General features: G+C 45.1%; 1 protein-coding gene across 1 annotated transcript; it reads right to left on the bottom strand.

Annotated features, from left to right (window-relative positions):
* Nucleotides 1-14: 14 nt before the first annotated feature.
* LOC122394967 (probable G-protein coupled receptor B0563.6) lies at nucleotides 15-22526 on the bottom strand. Its single transcript, XM_043392188.1, has 5 exons — nucleotides 22226-22526; nucleotides 1436-1585; nucleotides 900-1150; nucleotides 548-835; nucleotides 15-278 (listed from the first exon to the last, which is right to left on the bottom strand). The coding sequence occupies exons 1-5, from the start codon at nucleotides 22524-22526 to the stop codon at nucleotides 15-17; spliced, it is 1254 nt and encodes a 417-aa protein (XP_043248123.1).
* Between the last annotated feature and the right edge of the window lie 1138 nt (nucleotides 22527-23664).

Raw genomic sequence — 23664 nt, 5'->3', positions numbered from 1 at the left:
GTTGTACGGGAAAGCTAGACGCTGGCACGCGTGAAGTGGCCCGGGGTGGCGAGGGCAGTGGTCGGCGGTGTAGTCGTGGTCGTGGTGATCGTGGTGGTCGGCCTTGGAAGCGGGGAACGCTTCATCGGCAGCCCTCTTCCGCCACGGCCGCTGTTTCCCCAGGGCCACTGCAGAGTCCGGAGCAACGTGCTCCGGAAATCCTCCGAGAACAGATAGTAGATGTAGAACGTCATCGAGTAATTGATCACCTCTAGCAAGTTCGCCATGGCGCGAAACACCTGAAAATATTCGTCGAGCCTCTGTAGATCGATGAACGATTCTATGGTCTAAACTACGAGGATAAATTGCGAAATTTGGATGCAACGATATCGAGGTATTCTCTGTTCAAAGCCATTCAGAGAATTGTCTCTATCTGGGAGCGATTAAAAGATACAGCTTGTCTCTAGGTCAGGTTCGGCGGTCGTGGAATTACGGTGCGGTGGTTGCAATCTCCGTCGCGAGGAGATTGGATCGTGCAGGGTTAACGAATCTACGCTCGGAGAATTACCTGGTAAGGATAGTGACTGAGAATGCTCTGTCTGAGGGTGACGTTCAGGATCACCATCGGACTGACGCAAACGAGGAAGAGGATGCTGGTGCTGCTCAGGAGAAGGACCAGCCTCCGTTCCTCCGCGTACGTTCTGGGGTCTTCGTCGCTGCTGACGGTCCTGGACAGCGTCATCCGCCGTCGACGGTCGCACGACCTTCTGTAGACTATCATTATACGCAGATTGAAGCCGGCGAGAAGGATCGTCGGCGCCACTTTGAAAACTATCTCCAGTGCCACCTTGTACACCTGAGGAATAAATCGCGGTGAATGAGTATCCCCGTAAATTATCGAGGATAATAACTTTGGTTACTTGATAGAACATCGAGTCGAGAAACGACTGGTTCTCCCTCTTCTGATAAATCACCGAGCCTCCAGGTGCGAGCAGGCAAGTCGTAATTTCGCCCCGAAACGCACTCGGCAGATAAACTAGAAAGGTAGCCAGGGGGATGAGGACCACCGTTAGATGCGGAGGACCACAGAGCGGCCGTGTGTGTTGACCAGGATGGCAAACGCTAACGTAACGCTCCACGGTTAGCGCCAGCAACATCATCACTCCGACCCCTAGAAAATCGATCGGTTTTTCACTTAACCGCTAAAGCACGACCGCTCAGCTGTTTTATTTAATGTCTGTATGTAACTGTAATACATTTACCGTTAAAACGAACTTGTGGCTTAATAAACTCTTACGGACTGAAACAAAGACGAAGGAACAATTGAAAGAAACAAGCCATGGAGAGGTAGTTAAAGGATAACTAAGAAGGATACGATACACGCGATACGGAATTAAAGTAACTTTAAGCGAGCTGGTCCGGTCGATGCCGCGAAAAGATAAAAAAGTATTCATACCCAAGCAACCGTTCCCGAGAAACAGTTCGAGATGAGTATGGTAAAAGGCCTGGAGCCAATTGCTCCACCGTCCTGTTTCTTTGTGAATAAGGACTCTCAGGGCGAACGGTATGCAGAAGAATATCGCGAGAAGAGCCGCTGCCGAGTATCCTGCAACCAAACCATAACAAAGTTAGACTCGTGTTCGCGAGCCAACGCGAACGGTGTATCGCGACTACTATAGCTAGTCGATCTTTTAAATATTCCACCACGGCCTACGCCAGATACTTTTTCCCGCGATAACGATCTTTGGGGCAAACTTTGTTAATTATCCAGCCTGTCCCGATCCCCGCGAATCTCGGAACAGAGATTTCGCGAGCTACGCCCTCGCCAAAATATGGACGCAATTAAAACCCGTCGAGAGAGTTCTAACGATATGTAGCCGTTGAACCATAAGATTCGAATTAAAACACGCCCGTAATGAAAAGGTTTCAATTAAGAGAACGTACACGAAGATTGTCGAGAGCCAAGGAAATTGCCTTTAGGCGAGAGGCGCGCGAGCTGTGAAATTTCAAGATTAAAGTATAATAAGAGTTGGATTTTTAAGTCCAGAGATTCCGACCGAAAACTCGATATCTAAAATTGGATGTTGGAAATTTAAAAACGGTGGGATTCGAACCTTGACCTTTGAAATTGGAAATTTTCAGTCACCGTGACGCAATGAGCTCATGAATCGTATCGATCGTTACTTACTGCACTTTCCGATTTTCTTCAATTTATTTATAATTCGTTATGGTTGCATTTGTTTTTCGAAATATGCACTCGATATTTTATTATCGGAACAATAATTATCCTTGCCAACGAATGGTCGAGTAACAATTACAAAATTTCACCTGTCGTAGGTCAGTATTCAACCATTGATAAAAAAGCTCGTTGTTGCCTGCTGATAATACAGGCACCTATGTTCTTCGTACTCGATATCAGTCGATAAAAAACACGTTTATTAATAGCAATAAAGATATACGAAAATCTATGTTAACAATTTCAAGAATGACGCACCTGTTCTTCGTTAAAATCTGTGCATCCTCCATATTTTATATTTTTAAGTGTGTTAGGGGATGGTGCAGTCCTGCAATACCACAGACAAGCTACAGAATAGACTTTGCATGCAATGCTTTTTTCTATTACATCACAGTTTCTGTCAACTAACATTCTTGAAGCAAAAGATGCTTAATAGTATTAGAATAAGCATGGACTCAGTATCCAGTGGTAAGTATAACCCTAAATTATATGTATGCCCGATTAACATTTATTCTTTTATCTCCTAGTCTTGAGATACACTCCTTCAAAATGAAACAAAATGTTAAAAAGATCGTGCATCAAATTGTAAGGGGATCCTTGTAAGAAAGCTTTAATCTTCGACTTTGTGATAGTTTCAATGGGTGATTGGTTATTCTATGGTCAGCAGTGGTTACCTTATGGTCATCGATGGTCAACAATGAGGTGAACATCGAGGTCAGGTGTCCAGTGAAGATTTAGGAATGGTCAAGAAATAGGACCAATCGAAATAGTGTTGTTCTCTTAGACCAAGCGTTTCTTAACTCTTCACGTTGACACTGTCTCCCCACTCCTCGACCATCTGTCAAAGGGATATAGGAAGACTACTGTGGACAAATTCTTCAGTAACCCTGGGGCATCCAGGGGGATCGGGTCTCGCGGGCCTAAGTCAGGCCATTCGTGGAGCGGTGACCACTACCACTGGACCAGGGCTGACCAGGGCTGACCACTACTGACCAGTACTGAACAGTGCAGATCCGACTACTGACCACTGCTGACCACTACTGACCAGTGCCGGACCGTGATGACAACTGGTAAGAACCATTTAAAATTGCTCTCCCCACTTCTATTTTGTCGTTTGATACCAATTTAACGTTATGGGACTATCTATCGCTTTTGCTAAACTACGAATCGTTTCTTATGTTACAGCTGGACCTTTGACGCTTCCTTGGTAACTAATGCTCAACAAGTAGTAAGTCCACTTGACTTATTTATATTATTATCACAAAATGACCAGTTTATTTTATTTGTTTGGTCATAATTCAATGTTGTTTGACTGTCCGGTTTTATCTGATTATGTTTTCCTCCTGTATTTCTACTACTACCTTATTTTTTGAATTGGCATGATTGTGTTGAATCATGTACCATTTTTGTTTGCTTATTATTTTATGAATTTTGTTAACCCGGGTATAATTTTTCTTTGCATACTATTTTATGGATTCTAATGTCACTGATTGAAACAAGATTTTTATTCTTGTCCTGTTTTGCTAAGATATTTCGTTTAATTCTCGAATATTTCCACTCTTTGATTTCATCGATGGATTTTCAATTCTGCTCAATCTTTGTTTCTGTTCGTCGTTGGAATTTGTCTGGTTCTTCAGATAATTTTTGCAATCGTTTGCTATTTTACTTCGACATTATACTATGAATAACTATCTCTCGTTACGCAAGTGTAGATAGAATATTTTGTTTGTATCATGTGTAAATTTTGTACATTTCCTTAGGTAGGTTTAACATCGAGAATTATCCCATCGTTTTGTTTAGTTTGCATGGTGTTTATTAAATTTACTTTCATACGTCACTAATATGGGTATCAATTTTAGTTTCAGATTATTCGCAGGGACATCGAAGTAAGACTCCACAACCACTGAGGGATTTTTAATACTAAGTTAATTAGACATAAGCTTCGTCGCGAATCTTAAAATTAACGTCGACGATTTCTTTATTCTACATATTTCCGCGTCCTACCAAGCAATTATTGAATAAGTAACGTCTCCCTCGCTCGTTCCCTCGTTCCTAGCTTCGGTCACCCCTGTTTCATCGATTGAAACATGTGATCGGCCGTGTAGCTGGTCCGACAGATCTAATCGCCTTCCCTTGGTAGCTCGATCGAGGGAAAATGGTACTCTGCTGGAAGGTGTGGAGTTTCCGTATTCTGCGGAAACGCATACCTTCCAGCGGAAGTCGACACTGTTTCAAGGTACTCTCTCTTTGTCAGACAACTTGAGTCGGGTCCTTCGGGCTCCCGGCGGGTTGCGTTGGAGAAATGGAGACCTTCGATTCGGAGTCGCAGATAATGTCCGTTATCCTATAGAGATCTAAGTTAGCAAGGGCAGTAGGTTCGATCCTCGGATCCGCTGCACGGTTCAGCGTCGCGTCGCGTCGCGTCTCGTGTCCCTCAAATTAGCTTCATCCCTGATTTTAACCAAATAATTGCTTGGTACAACTAAATCAGAATATCCAAGGAACTCTGTTCCCTTCTATCGTCCGAATTTTAGTTTCAACTTGACCAGACTCGAGTTTCGACGTTAATTTTAAGTCTCCCAATATTGCCAAGTAATTATAAAACAAGTAGCTTCTCGTTCTCTCGTTCTTTCGTTTCTCGCTTCGAGTCGCGTTTCCCTCGCATTAGCTTCACCCTCTTTAAACAAAATAATTACTTGGCAAAATTAAACTAGACTTAAGCGTGGACGACTACATTGTACGCGTATGTGTCAAGCAATTGATTATCAAGTAGCTTCTTTTTCTCTCGATCTCTCGTTTCTTGCTCCGATCATCACTGCTTCCATGTAGAAAGCAAGTGATCGGCCGTTTAGCTAGTTCGAAGGGTCAGTTGCCGTCCTCTGGTGGAAACGATCCAAGGGAAAGGGTATTTCGGCCGGTGCACTTCCCCTTCGATCGGACTTGCCAAGAGGCAACGAGCTGATCTTTTTGATTAGCTTTTCGGTTCGCGTCGCGTCTCCCTTAAAGTAGCTTCAACCCCTTTTAACCAAATAATTGCTTGACACAACTAAACTAGAAGATCGAAGGAACATTTCCTTCCTTCTATCTCTCTAGTTTAGAAGAATGTAAAAGGGAGATAGGTGGAACTTGGATTCCATCCATTTCCCTTCGGGTTTCCAATCGCAGCAACCTCCACGTGGTGAGACCTGGTAATCGGTGTTGCTCACGATAGAATGTTCTTCCTCGTGGGTAACACCGAGCTAATGGCTGTGAATTTAATATCTAATAAAATTATTAATAATAGCACTCTTCTATGATTGCTAACTTTATCATACAAGATCAGTGTACTTTAAGCAAAGAACTGGTGTGGCACTAACTTTCATATGATGCATAGTCTATCCTGTACCTCGTAATTATTGCTTGTTAATAGTTTTCGTGAATCTTAATTTTCCCGATCAACCGTACGAGACAAAAAGAATCGAGAAAGGCTGGTGAAGTTGAAATGCTCGCCTAGATAATGTCAGAGGAAATGGATGCGGAGAGAATCAAAGGAGTAATATGTTGTACGAAGCGCATCATTAGCCTTTGTGGTATTAGGTATATCTCGCATTTCCCGCTACTATTAAAACACCACCACCTCAAAGGAGTTTCCCGGTTGCATTGTTTCCGTCAAAGCGATAAATGGTATAACGGATTAGGCGTAGTTTCTGTATTTCGCCAATAAAGACGTTATAATAATAATAGATCTTCCACGCACGCATCCGAAAACCTCGATCCCTCGTGTTTTACGCGTCGACGTATCGAGAAGATAGCCGGCAGTCTTTTCGTTAATGCCGAGAATAAAGCGAACGACATGGCTGGTGATATTATTGCCTCTTTCGCGGCGAGTTTCAACGAAATTCCCGCGGAACGAGTATTGTCTCGGTCCTTTCCACGGGACTTTCGTAAATTAAATCTGTCGAGACAACGCGATTTGTAAGACGTCGCTACGAGGACGAGACGCCGAGAAATTCTTCTCGCCGCTAGATTCTTCTTCGTTAGAAACGCGTTTATCCGCGGCGAGGGAAAATGGACTTTTTGATCGAGCGTGGCTCGGCCAAGAGGTTTTAGAACTTTAAAGCGACCGCACGGTCCACAACTACGAGATTTATCGTATCGAACGCGAAACGATTCGCATTATTAACGCTCGCGGATCGAAACGTTCCGGGAACCCGACGAGAACTCGTCCTTTCTGTTTAATATATATACATATATATCCATTCCCATGAATGGACGTGGCCGAGCGGAGAGCAAAGAAAGCACGAGATACAGTTACATTTTATCAAAAGGATTTGGATCCCGTATGAATCCCGGTGTTCCAATATGTACTTCGTTCCGCAAACAGCATCGAGCGGAAATGGACAGTAAAGTTTCTCGCAACCGTTACGAGATCTTTTCAGAAATTCTTCTTACCGGGGGAAAATCTATCTCTCTTCCAGAGAAAACACGAACACCCTGGGAATCGGAAGTAGTTGGTAACATAAGCCACGACAAACGAATCGTGATATTAAACGGGTCGGTGTCTCGTTAATCCTTCTTCCCTTCGACGATCGATCGAGACGAATTAGGCCCCTAAATACTTTTACAAACTTTACTCTACTAAAAATGTAGGCTCGCAAGATGTACCAAGCTTCTTAAGTATTTAAATAATAAATAGTTTTTCCGAGATAAAATCGAGTTCCTTTGAGGTGACTCTCCAACGAATAGAAGAATCGTCAGTGAGAATCGCAACGGACGCAGCTAATAAAAGACGCGTCTCGGATAAGAATGGTCGACGACGACCAGGCGTACATTGCAATTTATACCTAACGCGTAATTTCGTCTTAATGGAGATAGCAAAATGAGCTCGAGATAAAAGTTTTACGAGTAATTGGATGTGGTGCGAGTGGCCCAGTCGTACAGTGGCCAACGAAGGTATTCCAACGCTTGGATTTATGATTTTTAGCGTATCGAACGTGCAATCCGAAGCAACAAAATTGGAAAATGATTCGTCTGTTCTAATAAAATTGCTAGTTTACGTCCAGTTCGTACGTAACAACATTCGAAAAGGGTTTTAAGTACACGCTGTATATACCGATTCTCGCGAAGCTTTCGACTCTGTGAATCATCCTGGTCTTTTCTTGAAACTTGCATCACTTGGTATGCATGGCACCTTCCTCTCCTTGCTATCTAGTTTTATAACGGACAGAACTCCGATAGTAAGATATAATGATTGCTATTCCGAAGAGATTACTGTACGCTCAGGTGTTCCGCATGAATCCCATTCGGATTCTTTAACCTACTTGTTAATGATATTTCTCATTTTACAAATAAGATCTTGAGATCTTTGACTTTCCAAGTAGCAAGTTAGTCGGAGGGTGCTTTTGAAACGAACTCTGATCGACGTTTGTTTAAATATTTGTCAGAAAGTGTCGTAACGACGCGCGAAAAGCGGAAAGGAAACGCGGGGAGCTCGATGTCGCGTAATTCCGCTAATTGGCACGATTTTCCGTGGAAAAATTGCCTCGATCCGCAAGATTTCAACGAGGTCGCGATGCCGATCACGCGCTTCCTCGTCAATCGACTGTGCCACGAAACCACGAGAGAATAAAAGCGCGCAACGTTCGAACTTTTCGTTGTTTGCCGCGTCGCGGGCTTCGAATACCAAACATCGTGCCCGTCAGAATTTCGCGACGCGGCTCCAGCGACGAATAACTTCTTCCAAAACAACGTCGACCAACAACGAACGAAAAGATAAAGATAACTTCGCGAAACTTGATTCAAAGAAACACGAAAGTAACGCTGAGAAGTTCGATCGCTCGTTTCCAGCTAGAAGAAACGGGGTAATTGTTGAGAGGCTCGATGCGTCAATATTTGTACCGACGATATTGTTAGCCGCGTCGCTTAAAAACAATCGATAAACTTGATGCAATAAATGTAGTCCACCGGTGAGAAGCAACGATATGCGGAGGTTAAGAGGGCCACTTAGCCCAAGAGCCCCTTAATCCCTCCTTTCGAGCAGTTTCTGACGTTGCGCACATAAAAGAATGAAATTCCGGAATGGAACGCGAGGAAACCTTTTAAACGCGCAAAAGCAGAAGCATAATCTAAGAAACGCACGTACGTTCTTGCCCGCGCGCGTTTGAGCGTCCTTCGAACAAATTGAACTGTTCCTACAAGTCATTTGTTCGGTTTAAAAACCGAGGGAGCTAAATTCGCGTCCGATAACCGGTAATGGAATCTTCCGGATGGGTTTTGGAATCCGTGCGAGAAAGAAGAAATTAGCAAAGGGGATCAGAGGGGGTAAAAGCGACGCGATGGACCAGCAGCAAAGTGGCTGTGCCATTTCTCTGATAGTACGGTCAAATACAAACGTGGCGTTGAACAACTCTGAACGCTTCGGGGCATCCAGTAGTTATTACATTAAGTTTCCCAAGGTTCCTTCGCAGTGCTATCGTATCAGCGTATATCGCAATCTCAAATTTTCGGTCAGAGTTGTACAGATCTCAGTGTCTGGGTCAGACCACAGCTCCGTTTTCTTTCCCCTTAACGCATCCAAAAAAATAATCCTCGAAACGAAATTACATAAATAAATGCAAACTTTAGGTTACGCAGCTCCCAATTAATTAATTAAGAATAGTGTTCGTTGTATCTTGGAATTTTCTAACCAGTATACATTACACGTATTTACTAGCTCGCGAAACCTCATTTTATAATAGAACGTGGTGTCTCTCTACCGATATTGCACTAGCGCATTTGTTTGCATCCTCCATACTCGTGTATGGTGCAAGTTGCGCACCAAGTTTCCCCGTTAGCCGACAAAGCTCGTATTGTACGGGAATAAGGTCAAAAATAAAGATCGCCACAGAGTACGGACTCGAATATCTCCACAGACAGATTCGAACTTTCCAAGAAAAGCTATCGTTAGATGTGTCTTCTTTTTAATTATACTACCATGTCAAAAAGAACCACTTTGTAATAATTTTATCGGCAACGAACGACTTTGCGAATACTTCTGGACAGAAGTATGATTGCAGGTCGAAGAAAGAAACCGAGTCGCAGCCTCGGAACGCGTAATCGCCGCGAAAACTCGTAACGACTCGATCGAAACGAGCCGAGTTGTCGCGGTGATAAACCATTCCGTGTTAATATCGCGCGTAACGAACACAAGTGGATGACAAATTGATCCCGGTTACGCGGCGGACTTTCGATCAAACGAAGCGGCGTGGCGGTGAACTGGAAGTCCCGAGGGAGCGGCAGTGTTCGTATCCCGTACCAGCGGCCTGGAGATTTTTACCAACGGTGCAAGATCAACCGCCGCTCGAGATTAATTTCCCGGCTACGATCTCCGCGTCAGTCTCGGACGATGGATAATGCGGCGGGACTGCTAAACGATGCGGCAACGACTCGAGCAAAACCTCGATTATTGCGCGGCAGCCTCGTTCGTTGTACCGTTTCACAGCCGTGTACAGGGTGTTCAACCACGCCTGGGAAAAATTTTAATTGGAAATTCTAGAGGCCAAAATAAGACGACAATCAAGGATACCAATTCGTTGATTGAGGCTTCGTTAAAAAGGTCTGGAAATATTTTCGGTAAAGAATTTTTTTCTCGAAAATGCGTAGGATTTTGAGGGTATGTCTAATGATAAAAAATGATTGTAATTGACCCCCACAACGGAAAATAATTTTTTCAGTACGATTTGAAAAATTTGTTTTTGTTGAAAAATTTCTGCACCTACCCGATTTTTTTCCTCGAAAGTGGGTAGAATTTCGGGGGTATGTGTATTGACCAAAAATTATTGCAATTGACCCCCGCAACCGAAAATAATTTTTTTAGAATGATATGAAATTTTTTTTTTCGCCGAAAAATTTAGGCACCTACCCCCTGTCGATTTTTCTTGGAAATTCGTTTTTAATTTTTAGTCAATTTGTTTGACGCCCTACAGAAAAGTTGTCTAATACTTTTCTGTAGGCACCCATGAGCTCTACTTCAGAAAAAAGTTTCATTGAAATTTATTCATTATTGTAAGAGTTATGGCTGTATGAAAATTGGACCATTTTTACGGGGTTTTTCTTATTTTGCGGGGTCAAGGATCAACTTTTCCATTATTTTTAGAATTTCTACATATTCTCCATCAAAAAACGCGTTGTTTGCCGTTTGGAACATTAGAATCGTCCAATCCGTTCAGGAGTTATGACATTTTAAAGATTCGCATGTAATTTCAGGGAAGCATTTCTGGCCTCACATTAGATTTTCGGTAAGGAATTTTTTTCTCGAAAATGCGTAGGATTTCGGGGGTATGTGTAATGGCCAAAAATGATTCTAATTGACCCCCGGAACCGAAAATAATTTTTTCAGAACGATTATACAAATTTTTTTTTGTCGAAAAATTTCTCCACCTAACCGATTTTTTTCCTCGAAAGTGGGTAGGATTTCGGGGGTATGTGTAATGACCAAAAATGATTGTAATTGACACCCGCAACCGAAAATAATTTTTCCAGAACGATTTGAAATTTTTTATTTTAATTGTTAATAACTTTTTAACGAAGCCTCAGTCAAGAAATTGATATTCTTCATTTTCGTCTTATTTTGGCCTCCAGAATCTCCCATTAAAATTTTTCCCAGGGGTGGCCGATCACCCTGTATATGACTGACAGAATTTACAAGTTGAGACGTCGACAGGATTCGTGAATTTTAATGAAATAAATGTTACAAACTTGGGAAATTAAAGATTCCTAAGTAGAGGGAACGACAAACGAACGTTTCGTCGATATTTTGCATGGGATAAATAGAATATTTTTCAAAATGTTCCGCAAGCGAGATGGACAATCTGTCTGGCCTTGGTCTCTCAAGGGTTAATCCGAAGGCGTTCGTCCTTGTCAGGGAAGAACGTTGAGCGGCGATAGCATAAAATAGATGGTAAAATAGGACGCGTCCGGCGAAAATGGTTGAAAACGACCATGGCGGGCAACAGTTTTGCCGAGGGGATAACAATTTATCCGGCGACAGGCTCGAAAGACGATGGGAAATCCGCGAGCGGACACGCGCCGAAAGAATTGCCTCGCGTTTAAAATTAATTAGCGTGGAAAAGGCCGGCGTGCAAACACGGACGGACCGGGAGGTGGGGGTGGCGTGGGTCGTTACGTGACGCGTCCGCGATGCGTTTTAAAAAGCTCGCGAAACGGGTTCGCGAAGGAATTAATTCGCGCGTGTCCTCGAACCACTGGGGAAATAACGCGTCCCGGTGACGTCGTGCATATTACGAGAAATCCACGGCACTCGGTGAAATTGTCCTCGGCCGATTAGGATGCCCGAGACAGCGGCGATCATCGCGTCGACGAGGTCCCTTTCTTTGCGGTTCCGAGCACTCGGTCCGGAAGGAATCAGCGCCGCGCGATTTTGCGGCGAATAGCCATCGACCGGTCGTTTACGCTAACGAGAGATCGTTTAATCGCGAGAAAGCGAGATCGAGTTTTTCATCGAAGAAAATTAACCGTCGTTGCAAATATTTACATAACGATCTCATTACGGGATGCAGCCGGGGTTCGCGCGCAGCAAAATCTCGTTTCTTTTCGACCACGCTTCAAACACGAGCAACAGTTCTCTTAATCGAAATATTTCCCCGACGAATCTTCAGTTTTATCAACGCTCACGGTTTCTCTTTAATTATAGCTTACATTTTCCTGGATTTCGTTACCCCTTTTTTGCTAGAACCATCGATAAAGAGGACCGTGTCGGTTGATGGTCAGCGTTCAAAGGCTATCAGGATCTTCGATCCCAACCCCGATGACACGCGGATGCCGGAGAAGTCGCTGACACAGATCACTGCCGACCTCCTGGGACATTCTAGCTGTGTCCCCTCTGTTTTAGCGTCTCGAATGTTACTTTTTGAAACGAACCAAATGGAAATTGACCGAACGTGATCCAATAAGTCGTCGAAACACTTTTCTTGCGCCGTTCGTTCTACCGTAATCGCCCCCGCGATCGACTAAAATAATAAAGTTTGACCGACTCCGATCGCAGAAAATCGAAACAAAAACCAAATACAGATTTCCAATCCGTGAGCCAATAATATCGAGGTCTGGAATAAACAGGCGATTCGCGTGGACTTTGCGCTTTGTAAACCGCCGTCGCCCATTGCCTCGAGAATCGAAATCCGGCGACGACCGATGGGAAAATCGTGTTACCTTTTCTTCCGAAGCTGCCGCGACGAAACTTGCGCCGATGTTTCGGCGAAAACTTTTCCGCGCGTATTGTTCGTACATTCGTAAGCTAAGAAGAAGCAGAACGAGAAGGGGCGATTTGCGAATCATGTCGCGTTCGTCCTCTCTCGATTGGACTCGAAACTGATACGATAAACGCGTATCGTTCTCGTTCTCGCGCAGATTCGCGTTTCGATTCCTCAATCTCCAGGTATTCGTGTACGGGGCAAGTCGCGAGAATGGAAATCTCGGGAGAGATCCGACGAAAGGGAAAGTAAACGGAGAACGTTCGTTTGGATGTACCGCGAACATAAAATACGGAGAACGAACTTAAGATCGGGGCCACTGAATCTGTTTAGCCGTCGAGGGAAACGCAACCTCGCCCCCGCCTCGGTCTCCTCCTCGCCCAGGAGCTGACGAGCTTCTACCCCCGGCTCCTGGTGCTCGCACTCTTCCTTCCCGACCTCATGCAAATTCCGCGTTACGCCCTAAATGAACATCCTTTGCATCATCCCCTTAAGATAGCGCGCGGACCCTTCCTATAATTCTGCCCACGTTTCTTTCCAAGCACTCTCGAAAGAAGAAACAAAAAGTAGGATTCCTCTATGGCTCCTCGACGTTTCACGCGTGACAATTTTAACAATAACGATACCTTTCGCTCCATAAAATGTATAGTTCCCCGAACGTTCACGGTTTAAAATATTGCTCGGGAGCGTACCGTCCGTTCCAGGTACCGTGTGTCTTGGAAGGACGCTCGCGAGAAACCGACGTTTCGATCAATTTCGCGTTGCATGTTTCGCGGTCGTGATATAAATGGCACCTTCGACGCGCGGTGACAGGTTGGTTCGCGGACACGGAAAATTATTCGTTCCGCAAACGTCGACGGAACCGGTGACAAACTGTCATCCAACGTCTACCTTAATTTTCCGTGGCGCGAAATTCAAGGCAGTGGAAACGAAACGAAAATCGCTCCCGACTCCGGCAAGATTCGTCGACGCGGGCTCGTTAAGAAAAACCCCTCTTTCGCGATACGCCATTTCCGCTGGCTAGGAGTCGATGCGACGAAATCGGTTCGACTGTAAAATTTTCCCGCCGATAAGAGGGAGATTAGAGGAAAGAGTCGACAAAGGTGAAAAGGAAGAAACGGCACGCGGCAAATAGCCAGGATTCCATACAATTTTTCAGCATGGTCTTATCGGCTTTGGATAGACGGACTCGTCCTCGCGCCGAACCTTATTAGCAGGAATACATAGATATTCCTTTCGCGCGCGCATTCCGTGCATTTGTCTGGCCCCGAGGATCGGGGGGGATGGAGGGGGAGGGAACGGAGCGAAAGAAATCGACCGGGGATCTGAGAAATCACGAGTCTCGACGCAAAGGAAACGATCGGTTGCATCCCTTTTGCTTCCTTTTATGAATAGTACAGCTGCGGAGGAGGTACTTGCAAACGACTTTGGAATATCACGCGCGTTTATCGCTCTCTACGGAGAAACGATCTCCGAAGCTATTAAATGCATCTTCGCGCCGATCGCGCAACTTCGTTATTTCGCGAATAAAATAACGGGCGTGAACGCCGCCTCGTGAATACCAATTAATTACCAAACCCGTCAATTTTGAAGACGACGTCTCCCTTTGACCCTTTCGAACTGTCCATTTTAACGTTGGTCGAAAACGTTTCAGAAATAAATGTACCTTGTGAATGTTACCGAGAAAGGTGTTATCTCAAAGTTAATAAAAGACGCATTTCACGCTGGAATGCACCCTCGAAGGTCTACCAATGAATGATGCGCTGCATTTGCAACGACGAATACATATCGTACAATACGGGGCTCGGAATGTTTGAAAATGTACTGTCGACGGTACGTAGACATGAAAAATGCATCGAGACGGAAAGAAGACGCATCGAACGTCTATCGAAAATACAAACTTAAATGTTGACGAATATTAAAAGCTAATTTTGCATGGAAGGAATCGATCGTGAGACATTTTTCTCGTCAGCTTGTACTTTTAAATTTCCCTTAAGATTTCAATCGGACGCGCGAACTCGTTTCGTATCGACGTTCGATTGTTTTTTTTTTTTCGCAGCTTCCCCCGATAAGCGAGACAAATGGAAAGCAGAGTTTATCGATAAAAGGGTTTTAAACCCCTGTCTTACGACTCCCTTCGTTGAAAATTCATTGCGCTGTTTGGAATAATAACGGGCGAACGCGTAATTGGTGTCTTAGGACGAAGCGACGCGGGGATACCTTTTACGGTCTTCGTAAATATTTAACGATAACTATGTGCTCTTTAATTTTTTAATATATCGCTTGTCGCCGTCTTGAATCCGATTAAACGCACCGGATCGATACGCCAATATTGCGACTCGTGCCTAGATCGTACGTTGTACGAAAGTCGGTGAAACGGTCGGATTCGAAGAAGAGTTCGGTGTTGCTTTTCGCGGATAATTCCTTGACACAATTGCAAAACCCCCTCCACTGGCGAACGATCGATGTTTCGGAAAGAAAATATGTATCAAGACGCGCAGATTATCGAGTCAAGTAGCCAGCGCGAGCGAACCGGTGACCTAACGTTATCGAATCGAGGGTCGACTTCCCTTTGGCCAGCAGGGTGGCTGTTCGAGTTATCGGGCATGCCTCGCTGATCGCACATTTGCCAAACTTTTTTTCTTAATATAAAGAAACTAGGGTGTGTTCGATGATATCTTAGTTTTATGGGACAATACGATATTATTAATTCTACGCGTGACCCCTCTGAACATTGTTAACAACGCAATTATTTTGTTTTCGAAATTTCGCACCGATTCTATATAAATCTTCATCGAACCGGTTAGTTTAATTTATTTTTGATCGATGAAACGCCGCGGAAACGAAAGTAGGACAATCAACGAGAGATCGTTTTAATTAATGGAGGGATGGAGAATTTCATTTTTCCCGGACTGCCCGTTCGGCGGGACAGTTATGCGAGTTAACGTAAATCATGGTTTTACTTCATCGAGCGTGTTCCTAAAGAGAAACGACCTGAATTTCTCGGCGAGCCGGCGAGCAGGACGGATTACAACGGATAGACTTAACGGCGCTGAAAGAAACACAAGATAACAGGTGCAAGAAATCGAAAGGTGGGAACGCGATAGAGAAACTACAAGAAGCGGCTTCTTAATTAATTCCGCGACATCTTTGTTGAAACGCCACCGTTAATGCACTCGGCACGTCGAGCCGATAAACACGAAAGTCCCGCGCGACGCGCTGGAAATCCGAATCAGGACTCGCGTTTTACCCACAAACAACACAAATAAACTGGATCTATACACGCTGATAGTTTCACGCTTCTTAACGTTCGTTCAATTATATCTTCTCAATTTTGATCAATTATAACTAAACACAGGGATCGATCGACATCGAAGCATTTTCGCTAAACGATCCCTCCGGGTGTCTAAACGTTTTCGAGCAGGCTGTAATCTCGCGTCGGTTAGCCTAATTACGGGGGCGTAAAAATCGCGAGGGCCACGGGGCGAGCAAATTAGCGAGTTGTCCGTTGCGAGGCGTCGCGATAAAAGCGCAAAGATTTCCGGGGGAATAATGTAAAATTAATTAGCGTAGGAAAAGCGACTGTGCAAACACAGCAACGTAGCGTGGTTCGTTACGCGGCTCACGGCGGACTCGGAGCGTTTTAAAAAAGCACACGCGTTCGCGCCGCAAAAGGAATTTATTCGCGCGTGTCCCGGAACCCGGTGGCCGGGCAACGCACGCGATGAGCATCCCCGAGGACGGGGTTCGCATTCAACGAAATCGTCCTCGGGCGATTAGGATGCTGCAACAACGCTAATCATCTTCTCGTCGACGTCGCTCCTTGGACCTCGCTGCGCGACATATGTACGTGAAAAGATTTTCAGTGGAACGAGTCAACGTTATTCCGGCCGTGTTATTCGATGTCGACTACGGTCGAACGTGACTGCTAGCGTTCTTCCACTTTTCGACGTAAATCGCAAATTCGACTGCAACCTCCATCCCTCAACCTCTATTTTTTTCGATAAATAATGGAATAATTAGCCATAATAATTCGTACGAGATTGCATTGTATTTTAGTTATTCTTCTTATCGATTTGTTATACTCAGATGGGGTTGTACAGGGTGAACCCCTCGGGTTAATTTATTCTATTACTAGGTTACCGTTTCCGTATGAATATTTTGCTTTTTCTCGCGTGCTGGAGAAACGGACCAAGAATATAGGGGCCGAATGTATGGTGGCAGTTTTACAGATAGCGTCCCAGAGATACGACGAAGCCGGTTCAACGAATCTCTCGGTTCCAATTCCTCGATGATGTACGAGGAAAAGGGAAGAGGAGCGTGAATGAATCACGATCCCTGAATCGTTCGCACTCGAGCCCCTAGTTCGGGAGTATGCGTCTGGCTTGGCCATCCACTCGTACTTATCGGTCACCCCTAATTGGTTTACTCGTTAACCCGTTTTAACCCGTTTTCCGCGAGCTGAGCTAAATTGCTACGCATCGATCCGACTGTTTTGACAATTCGAGAAGGGCTGTTCTTAACACGAACACGAGCACGAGCACGAAAGTCGTAATTTTTCTTTCGTAGAGAGAATTGCATAGAATGCGTAGAAGAAGCAAGGTTGCGAATAGATTCAAGCGGAAGCCAGTAGATTGAATAAACAAAGAGCGAGTTTTTGGGAGGAATTCTATCTGGATCGAAAGTTTCCCTAGGGGTAGGCTAGGAGAAGCTGTCTCCAGTCACCGTAACTCACCCTTAAGCCAACGTTGCCGACCACGAGCCGGCTCGAGTCCCCCTCGAGTAATATTTTCAGTTTCTGCAATTTAGCCGCGACGTAAATCCACGGTTTTCCGATGTCTACGATTTCGCCTAAGCTAGCTTAAATTCCGTGTTCGCGACGAAACAGACCGGGGCCCCGGTTATCGTCGCGAAAACTTCGCTTCGAAGACGAATGCTAATTACGGTAACCTTCTAGATTAAGAGGGAGTTGTTAGTAGTTTGGAGGCAGCGCTTAACACGGCAACAGGCGGTGGCGGGCTCGTTAATATTCATAAAGTTTCGAGCGACGAGAACGCGAACGCGAACGTGAACTCAACGTTCGAAGGAAAAATCATCGTTCCGGCGATGTAGATGTTCCACGAGGAGGGGAAACCCTCCGGGCTCGTAAGAGGCAATAACCGACGAACCGACTGACAAACGGATACCAAGGGGAAGAAGTTCGTCGACGGAACGAGAGATTTTTTACTCTCCCCGAAGAAGGTAATGGGATTCCGGGCGGAAAAGGTCGCACGATAACCGAGAAAGCACAGTCCGAGCGCCGTGCACACTTCGTTTCATTCGGATTACGAGACTACTGCGATTCCAGTTAATGCGAACACCTCGAATTCTTCCGAACTTCATTAATGGTGATCCTTTTACTTTAACCCCTCCAACGCGATAAAAACCTTCCGGAGATTAACGGTACACGATATCGCGAAAAGAGGCTGATAATATTCCGGGACCACGGATCGCAAACATTCTCGAAACCATCGTTTACGGTCAATTTGAAGCATTTAGAGTCGTCCTTTGCGTATTTAATTATGTTCCCTTTCGATTCGACTACTCTTTTCGCGAATTCTAAACGAGCCTCGATTTATTTTATACCTGAAATGCACGAAGATTCGAAATAATGGCGACGCGTTTAAGATTCCACGGCGATTCCCCGGGCAAAATATAATTAAGCGACTCTGTTGGAAGCTCGTTGCAATCTTTTATTCGTGGGCTTAGCTTCCGTTGCAACGGAAATGTGCCTGTGCAGTTTCACCGACGACGCTAAAGTCTTTGAAAGGAAATTGGCTCGTAATTTGGTTCGCGGTGTCTTCTCGCACAGCATTTGGCCCGCTATTGGAACGCGACAAGAATCGAAACTGTTTTCTTCGATGCAGGTTACATTCCAATGCCTGCAGCGTTAAATCTCCTCCGAAACCAACCGTTATGCACTTTTCGATCCAAATTCGCTTCCCCGTAAAATTTCTTTCTTAAAATTCATTTATTAGAGTGCCAATTTATACACAAACGACGCTTCATTTTAAATAAGAAGTATCTTCGATACCGATTTTTTCCCCAAAGAAACGATCGATCACACGAATCGATTTTATTTCGTTTGACAATCACGTTTTCTCTCTGTCACGGACAAGCGCCCCCCGCGTTTCGATGTATCGTTCCACGCGAAGACAGGTGTTCGTATAAAATGGAAAGAAGAACCAATCTAGATATCTTTTCGACGGACTAGCTGAGAAAAACGTGCGATCCTCGAGACTTTTGTAGTTAAGAGTCAATTTATCGCAAGACGATCATTGAGTATGTGTTCCACGTCGTAGAGCTCAGGAGTGCCAACCCAAGGCTTCCGCGCGTATTATCTACTTGATCTAAAGATCACGATCGTGAACTCACTCGCGCCAAAGCGCGAATAATTAGACATCCGATCGTTATCAGAGTCATAAACGAACGGTTTCAGGGTTTAGCAGCCCCTCCAAACTTCGATCGAAGCAAGCAAGTTTTCTTTTTTGCAAGAGTCCGATGCAACCCTCCGGAGATAGGACCCCTCGTAAAATGATCGAGCTAACCCTTGCGTCTATGGGAGGATTTAAACGACTCATAAACGAGGTAGAGGTTTGCTTGAAGGGTTGATCGGGATAGACGATCGACCGCAGATAAATCCACAATAATCCTCTGCGTATACGAGCGTGTGCCCCAAGTAGTTCGACAATACGATCTGATAAGGGAACGTATCAAAGTCTCGTGCACCGATTTTTACGATCGAATGTTTCGAAATATATTTTTCGAACGTCTAGGGTACTTACGTATTTTTGAATTATATAAAAAAAAATGTATCTTTGTAAATATAGTATACATTCTCAACGCCCCCAATTCGGGGGCTATTTTCACCGTTTGAAAATTGATAGAAATAATAGAAACGACGATGCCTCAATACGTGTGTGACCCCATTTTCCATGTACGTAACATTCGATCGTAGCCTTCGTCGTTTCCATGCACGTCTCAAATTGCATTTTCTTACGCACAAATTCTGTCCCAATATCCCGGTATTCGCAACATTTCCATACTCAAAGGCATGTCATTTTAGTTCGATCTCGTCCACGTCCTCGACCTCTCCCTCGCCGCTGATGTACATCGTGCATATCGATAGACTCGTAGGGTCGAGTACGCGGAAACCATATCCCTCTATTTATATGTCCGTTCTCGTCTGCAAACAACTTTCGATTCTCGCCGCGTCTCGATCCCACCCCCGATTCGATCCGTACCGTCGGATGCGTTTTTTATTGCCGAAACACGCTCGGCCCGCTCGTCCTAAATTCGATTTTTAAATTTCGCATTCGCACGGGAAAGGGATTTCTCTAAACGCGAAACGCTTTTTTCCGATGGTTCGGGGCGCGAAATTCCCGTCACGATCTGTCCGCGACGTTTACAACGCGGCTAATCGTCCGTCCGTTTGCCAATTTCCATCTGGTCCCGTTCAAAAATTCCCCTCGCCCTTGGACGGGATCTCGGATCGATCTTAGGATCGCTGTGCGAACCGGTGCGAACGGAACCAATCGGGTGAACGTCAAACGCGTTATCGCGTCTCGTGCGACGACGGTATTGCCTATAATACACGTGCACGCGGTCGATTAAACGCGAGGAGGGGGGCTGTATTGTCTTGCAAAGCTTACAATTAGTAGCGAGTTTAATCGCGTTCGGGGCAAGACGAATTAAACCTTGGACGGAGACCCGAGATCGAACGGTGGATTCGACCTGCCAAGTGTGAAAGCTCCGTGAAATCGGGGAAAAAAGAAGAAGAAGGATCGGCGACAAGTGAAACGGGCGAGGGGTGGGGGGAGGGGGGGGGAACACGAGGAAAAAGAGTGACGGAAGAGGGCCGAATAGGGGGTGCAAACTATGAAAAATGAATCGACGTAGGAAAAACTGCGGAAGCTCGATGGGAAAGGTGATAATGGTTTAGGGAGAGAAAAGACGGAGGAAGGTAATAGTTCCTTCTCGGTTAATAGGCTGCAATTTCTTGACGCGGTCCAGGTAATTGGAAAGACGTCCACAAAATAATAGGAAGCTCGATAAAAAATTAGAAAATGTACGGAGCGGGTTAATGTAATCGAACGGCCGCGTTCTTTTCGTTTCCTCTTCCGTTTCGACATCGTCCTCGACTTTTATTCGAGGGGATCTACAACGACGCGCAGAATTCGACGCCTCTGTAAAATGAAATGAAACGGAAATTTCGCGCGATATCTCGCGTCCGGGAAGGATCGGTTTCTGCGGGTACCGATGGTCGTATCCGATTGCTACTTCATTCCGAGCCTGATTTTCCCGATTTCCGTCCGTCGCGACGCCACCCACGGAATATCACGAAGAACGATCTTTTCGTTTTTTATTCGATGATAAAATATTTTAACGAAGCGTTTCGAGAAAAGTTCCGGTGGCGTTTTAGGGTAGAAAACGGGGGAAAACGCGATTGAGATTCAGGCAAGTGCGTGCGTCGCACGCAACGGTAATTAATTCACAGCGAGTGTAATCCGAATGCCGCACGCCTGCCCGTTAAATATAACGGGAATTAACGATCCGCGATAAATTAATCTCTGTCGAAATGCAAATTTGATTCACCATGGGCTTCCATAATAGCGTGTTTTAGCGGGGCGAAATTGCAGCCGAATATTACACGTTATACCGCGTCCGTGAGTACACGACGGCCAGGTAAACATTAGACAATTATAATCGGCGCGTGGCCGGTTCGTTAGGGACAGTTCGCGATCCTCGGGGGGTATCAACGGATTCATTCGAACGTGGAGATACCGTCCAAAGTGACGCGAATGCGGATCCATTCGAAACAAAGAGACAGGAACGAGGAAAACGTCGAAATCGAATTGCCGAGTAATTTCCCCCTAATGTACTGTCATTGGCTGGCCGGAAACGAGCCTGGACGTCGAGGGCACCGCGGAAACCACCGAATATTCGCTTTCAGACGGTAAACCGGGAAATTCAGAAATCCTAGCCAACCATCTTTCGATCGTTATCTCGTTAAATCAACGAAATATCCGATCGTACTCAAGTCGGTGAAACGTTCCATCGACCTAATAAATACCTTACCTTAAAAATTCAAACAACTCGTAAGAAACACAGTATTGATGACGGATATCCTCCAAAGTTTAAACGTTTAAACTCGAACTATAAGGCGGGCTTAGACACGAGTTAACCCGATAATGAATTCGGGGACTGCGTCTAACAGATAAGCCGCGAAATAAAAGTTTAACCGGGAATCTAGTTTAGAAGTTATTCGAACGCGACAGTGTCGCAAATACTTTGGCCCGTAGTCAAAATCCAGAACCCACCGTCCCATTTGGCAGGGATTCCATATTTTTCTACCTTTAACTACAAATTTACAATTCGCGCGTCAATTACGACGCTCGATACAACTTCGCTTCGTGGATCACTTTTTAATTATCGCAGTCGCGTGCAACAAAATTTCGTTAACGGAAATAATAATATTAATACAACGATCGCCGATGTTTCGAATCCTGAAACGCAAAGGGCGCTTTCAATTCCAATATTATGTAAACATGGAATAACTTTATTTCAAGATATTACGTGGCGTTCTGCTAACGACCCTACTTCTCTCGTTTTGCGTCGCTTCTTGCGAAACTTACGCCCGACGCTGACAATAATTACACCCTATTTGCATATTATTTCTTCGACTACCGGGCGCGAAACGTAGCTCTAAATTCTTCGCGGGGCGAATAAACGAAACGAGACTTACCCCTCATATAGATGTACGCTGTTCCTCTCATATTGCGTCGCGTGAGGACGACCAGATTCAGGATATTCCCAATGATTCCCAAGCAACAGATAGCAGGCAGGATAATGCCGTAGCTGATCCTTCTCAACGACGGCGTTCGAGGGTCCTCGAGAACCTCCAGGTCTTCCGGTAGAATGCATATCCGTGTTTCCGTTTCGTTCGCCACGTTGTTCATCTTGCTTCTCCCCCTCTCGCGCGTGCACTCGTTTTCTCTCTCTTTCTCACATTTACATCTGCCCAAACACTGTATTAGATTGTCCATCTCATCTTAGATCGCGCACGTCCGCGTTCCAACGCGCGTTCTACGTATTAAATTCCGTTCCACGTCGTACGACTCGTGCATTTTTTCGGCTCGAACTCCTGTCGGCGTGCAGCGTTCCTTTCATCGTGTAACAATAACCGAGAATAGTTCCAACGAACGGCCGTCTAAGGATCACGGTAGAATTTGTCCCGAAAGCAACAGGTGCAGCGGCGGCCTCGTGCTCATCGCGGCCGTTCAAAACTACGAAAAAAAAAAAGATACTTTAAGCCGTTCGCGTAAATTTCGACGCTCCCTGGGCGACGATACCCCTACCTATTTCCACGGGGAATCAACCCGCCATTACGAACAGTTTTTTTACGCAGCCATTTTGCTCCTCGGCCGGGAAATTCTGCCGCGTTCGCCTGAAAACAAACAATCTTCTTTAATCCCACTTGCCTCGTACGCCACGGATCAAATTACAAGATTCGCTGTAAAAATATACAATATATTTGCGCGAAACAATTTCGAATTAATTATTTTCTGTAACTTTAACGAGCCACGTAACGATCAACGGTGGAACGCTTACGAAATCGTGCCGGAAAGACGTTTCGCGAGCGGTAATCAAATAGAGAGGAAGTACATCGAGATTTCGACGCAGGGTAAAACTTACCCTTTGCGAGAAAAGTTGCCGTCACGCTAAATTTATTTTCCCGATAGACGCTTCGCTGGCTTCCCAGTTACTACTCTGTCTCTCTTTCCAAAGTACGTTCTAGTTCATTGTGCACGAAGACGTATCGGTGACCGTGCGAGCTGCTCGAACACCCGAATATTCGCGCGTAGCGAAATTCGAGGAGATTGCGTTAATAAGGAGCGAAAGTTCTCCATAATTAAACCCTACGACTCGTCGAAGCGGCGTACGGTTCAACCATTGGTACAAGAAACTCCGAGTAACGATAATTCGCGATTTGGCTTTGTCAGATTCCGGATGCAATTGTCGCAGCGATGCGTTGTTCCTGAATCTCCGCGTAGCCGGTCGAGATCAAAGTAAATGCAAACAGGCAGAACCTTAAATTCGTGGCAGCGTTCCGCGTAGGAATGTTTAACGATGTCAAAGGAGTCGACCTCGTAACGGTTCCCTGGCAGCAGGATATTTCCCCGA

This window comes from Colletes gigas, unplaced genomic scaffold, assembly GCF_013123115.1.
Source record: "Colletes gigas isolate AHSC1104 unplaced genomic scaffold, ASM1312311v1 Colletes_gigas_Sc00005, whole genome shotgun sequence".
Taxonomy (NCBI): Eukaryota; Metazoa; Arthropoda; class Insecta; order Hymenoptera; family Colletidae; genus Colletes; species Colletes gigas.
The sequence above is the reverse complement of the archived record's forward strand: the minus strand, read 5'-3'. Positions and strand labels throughout refer to the sequence as shown.

Excerpts from the sequence above, each read along its gene's own strand:
- LOC122394967 (XM_043392188.1), bottom strand. The coding sequence starts at position 22,526 with ATGGACAATCTAATACAGTGTTTGGGCAGATGTAAATGTGAGAAAGAG. Across the intron at positions 1,586-22,225 it reads AGCGTACATCTATATGAGGG|GATACTCGGCAGCGGCTCTT; the intron begins GTAAGTCTCGTT and ends GTTTGGTTGCAG. Across the intron at positions 836-899 it reads TCGACTCGATGTTCTATCAA|GTGTACAAGGTGGCACTGGA; the intron begins GTAACCAAAGTT and ends TTTATTCCTCAG.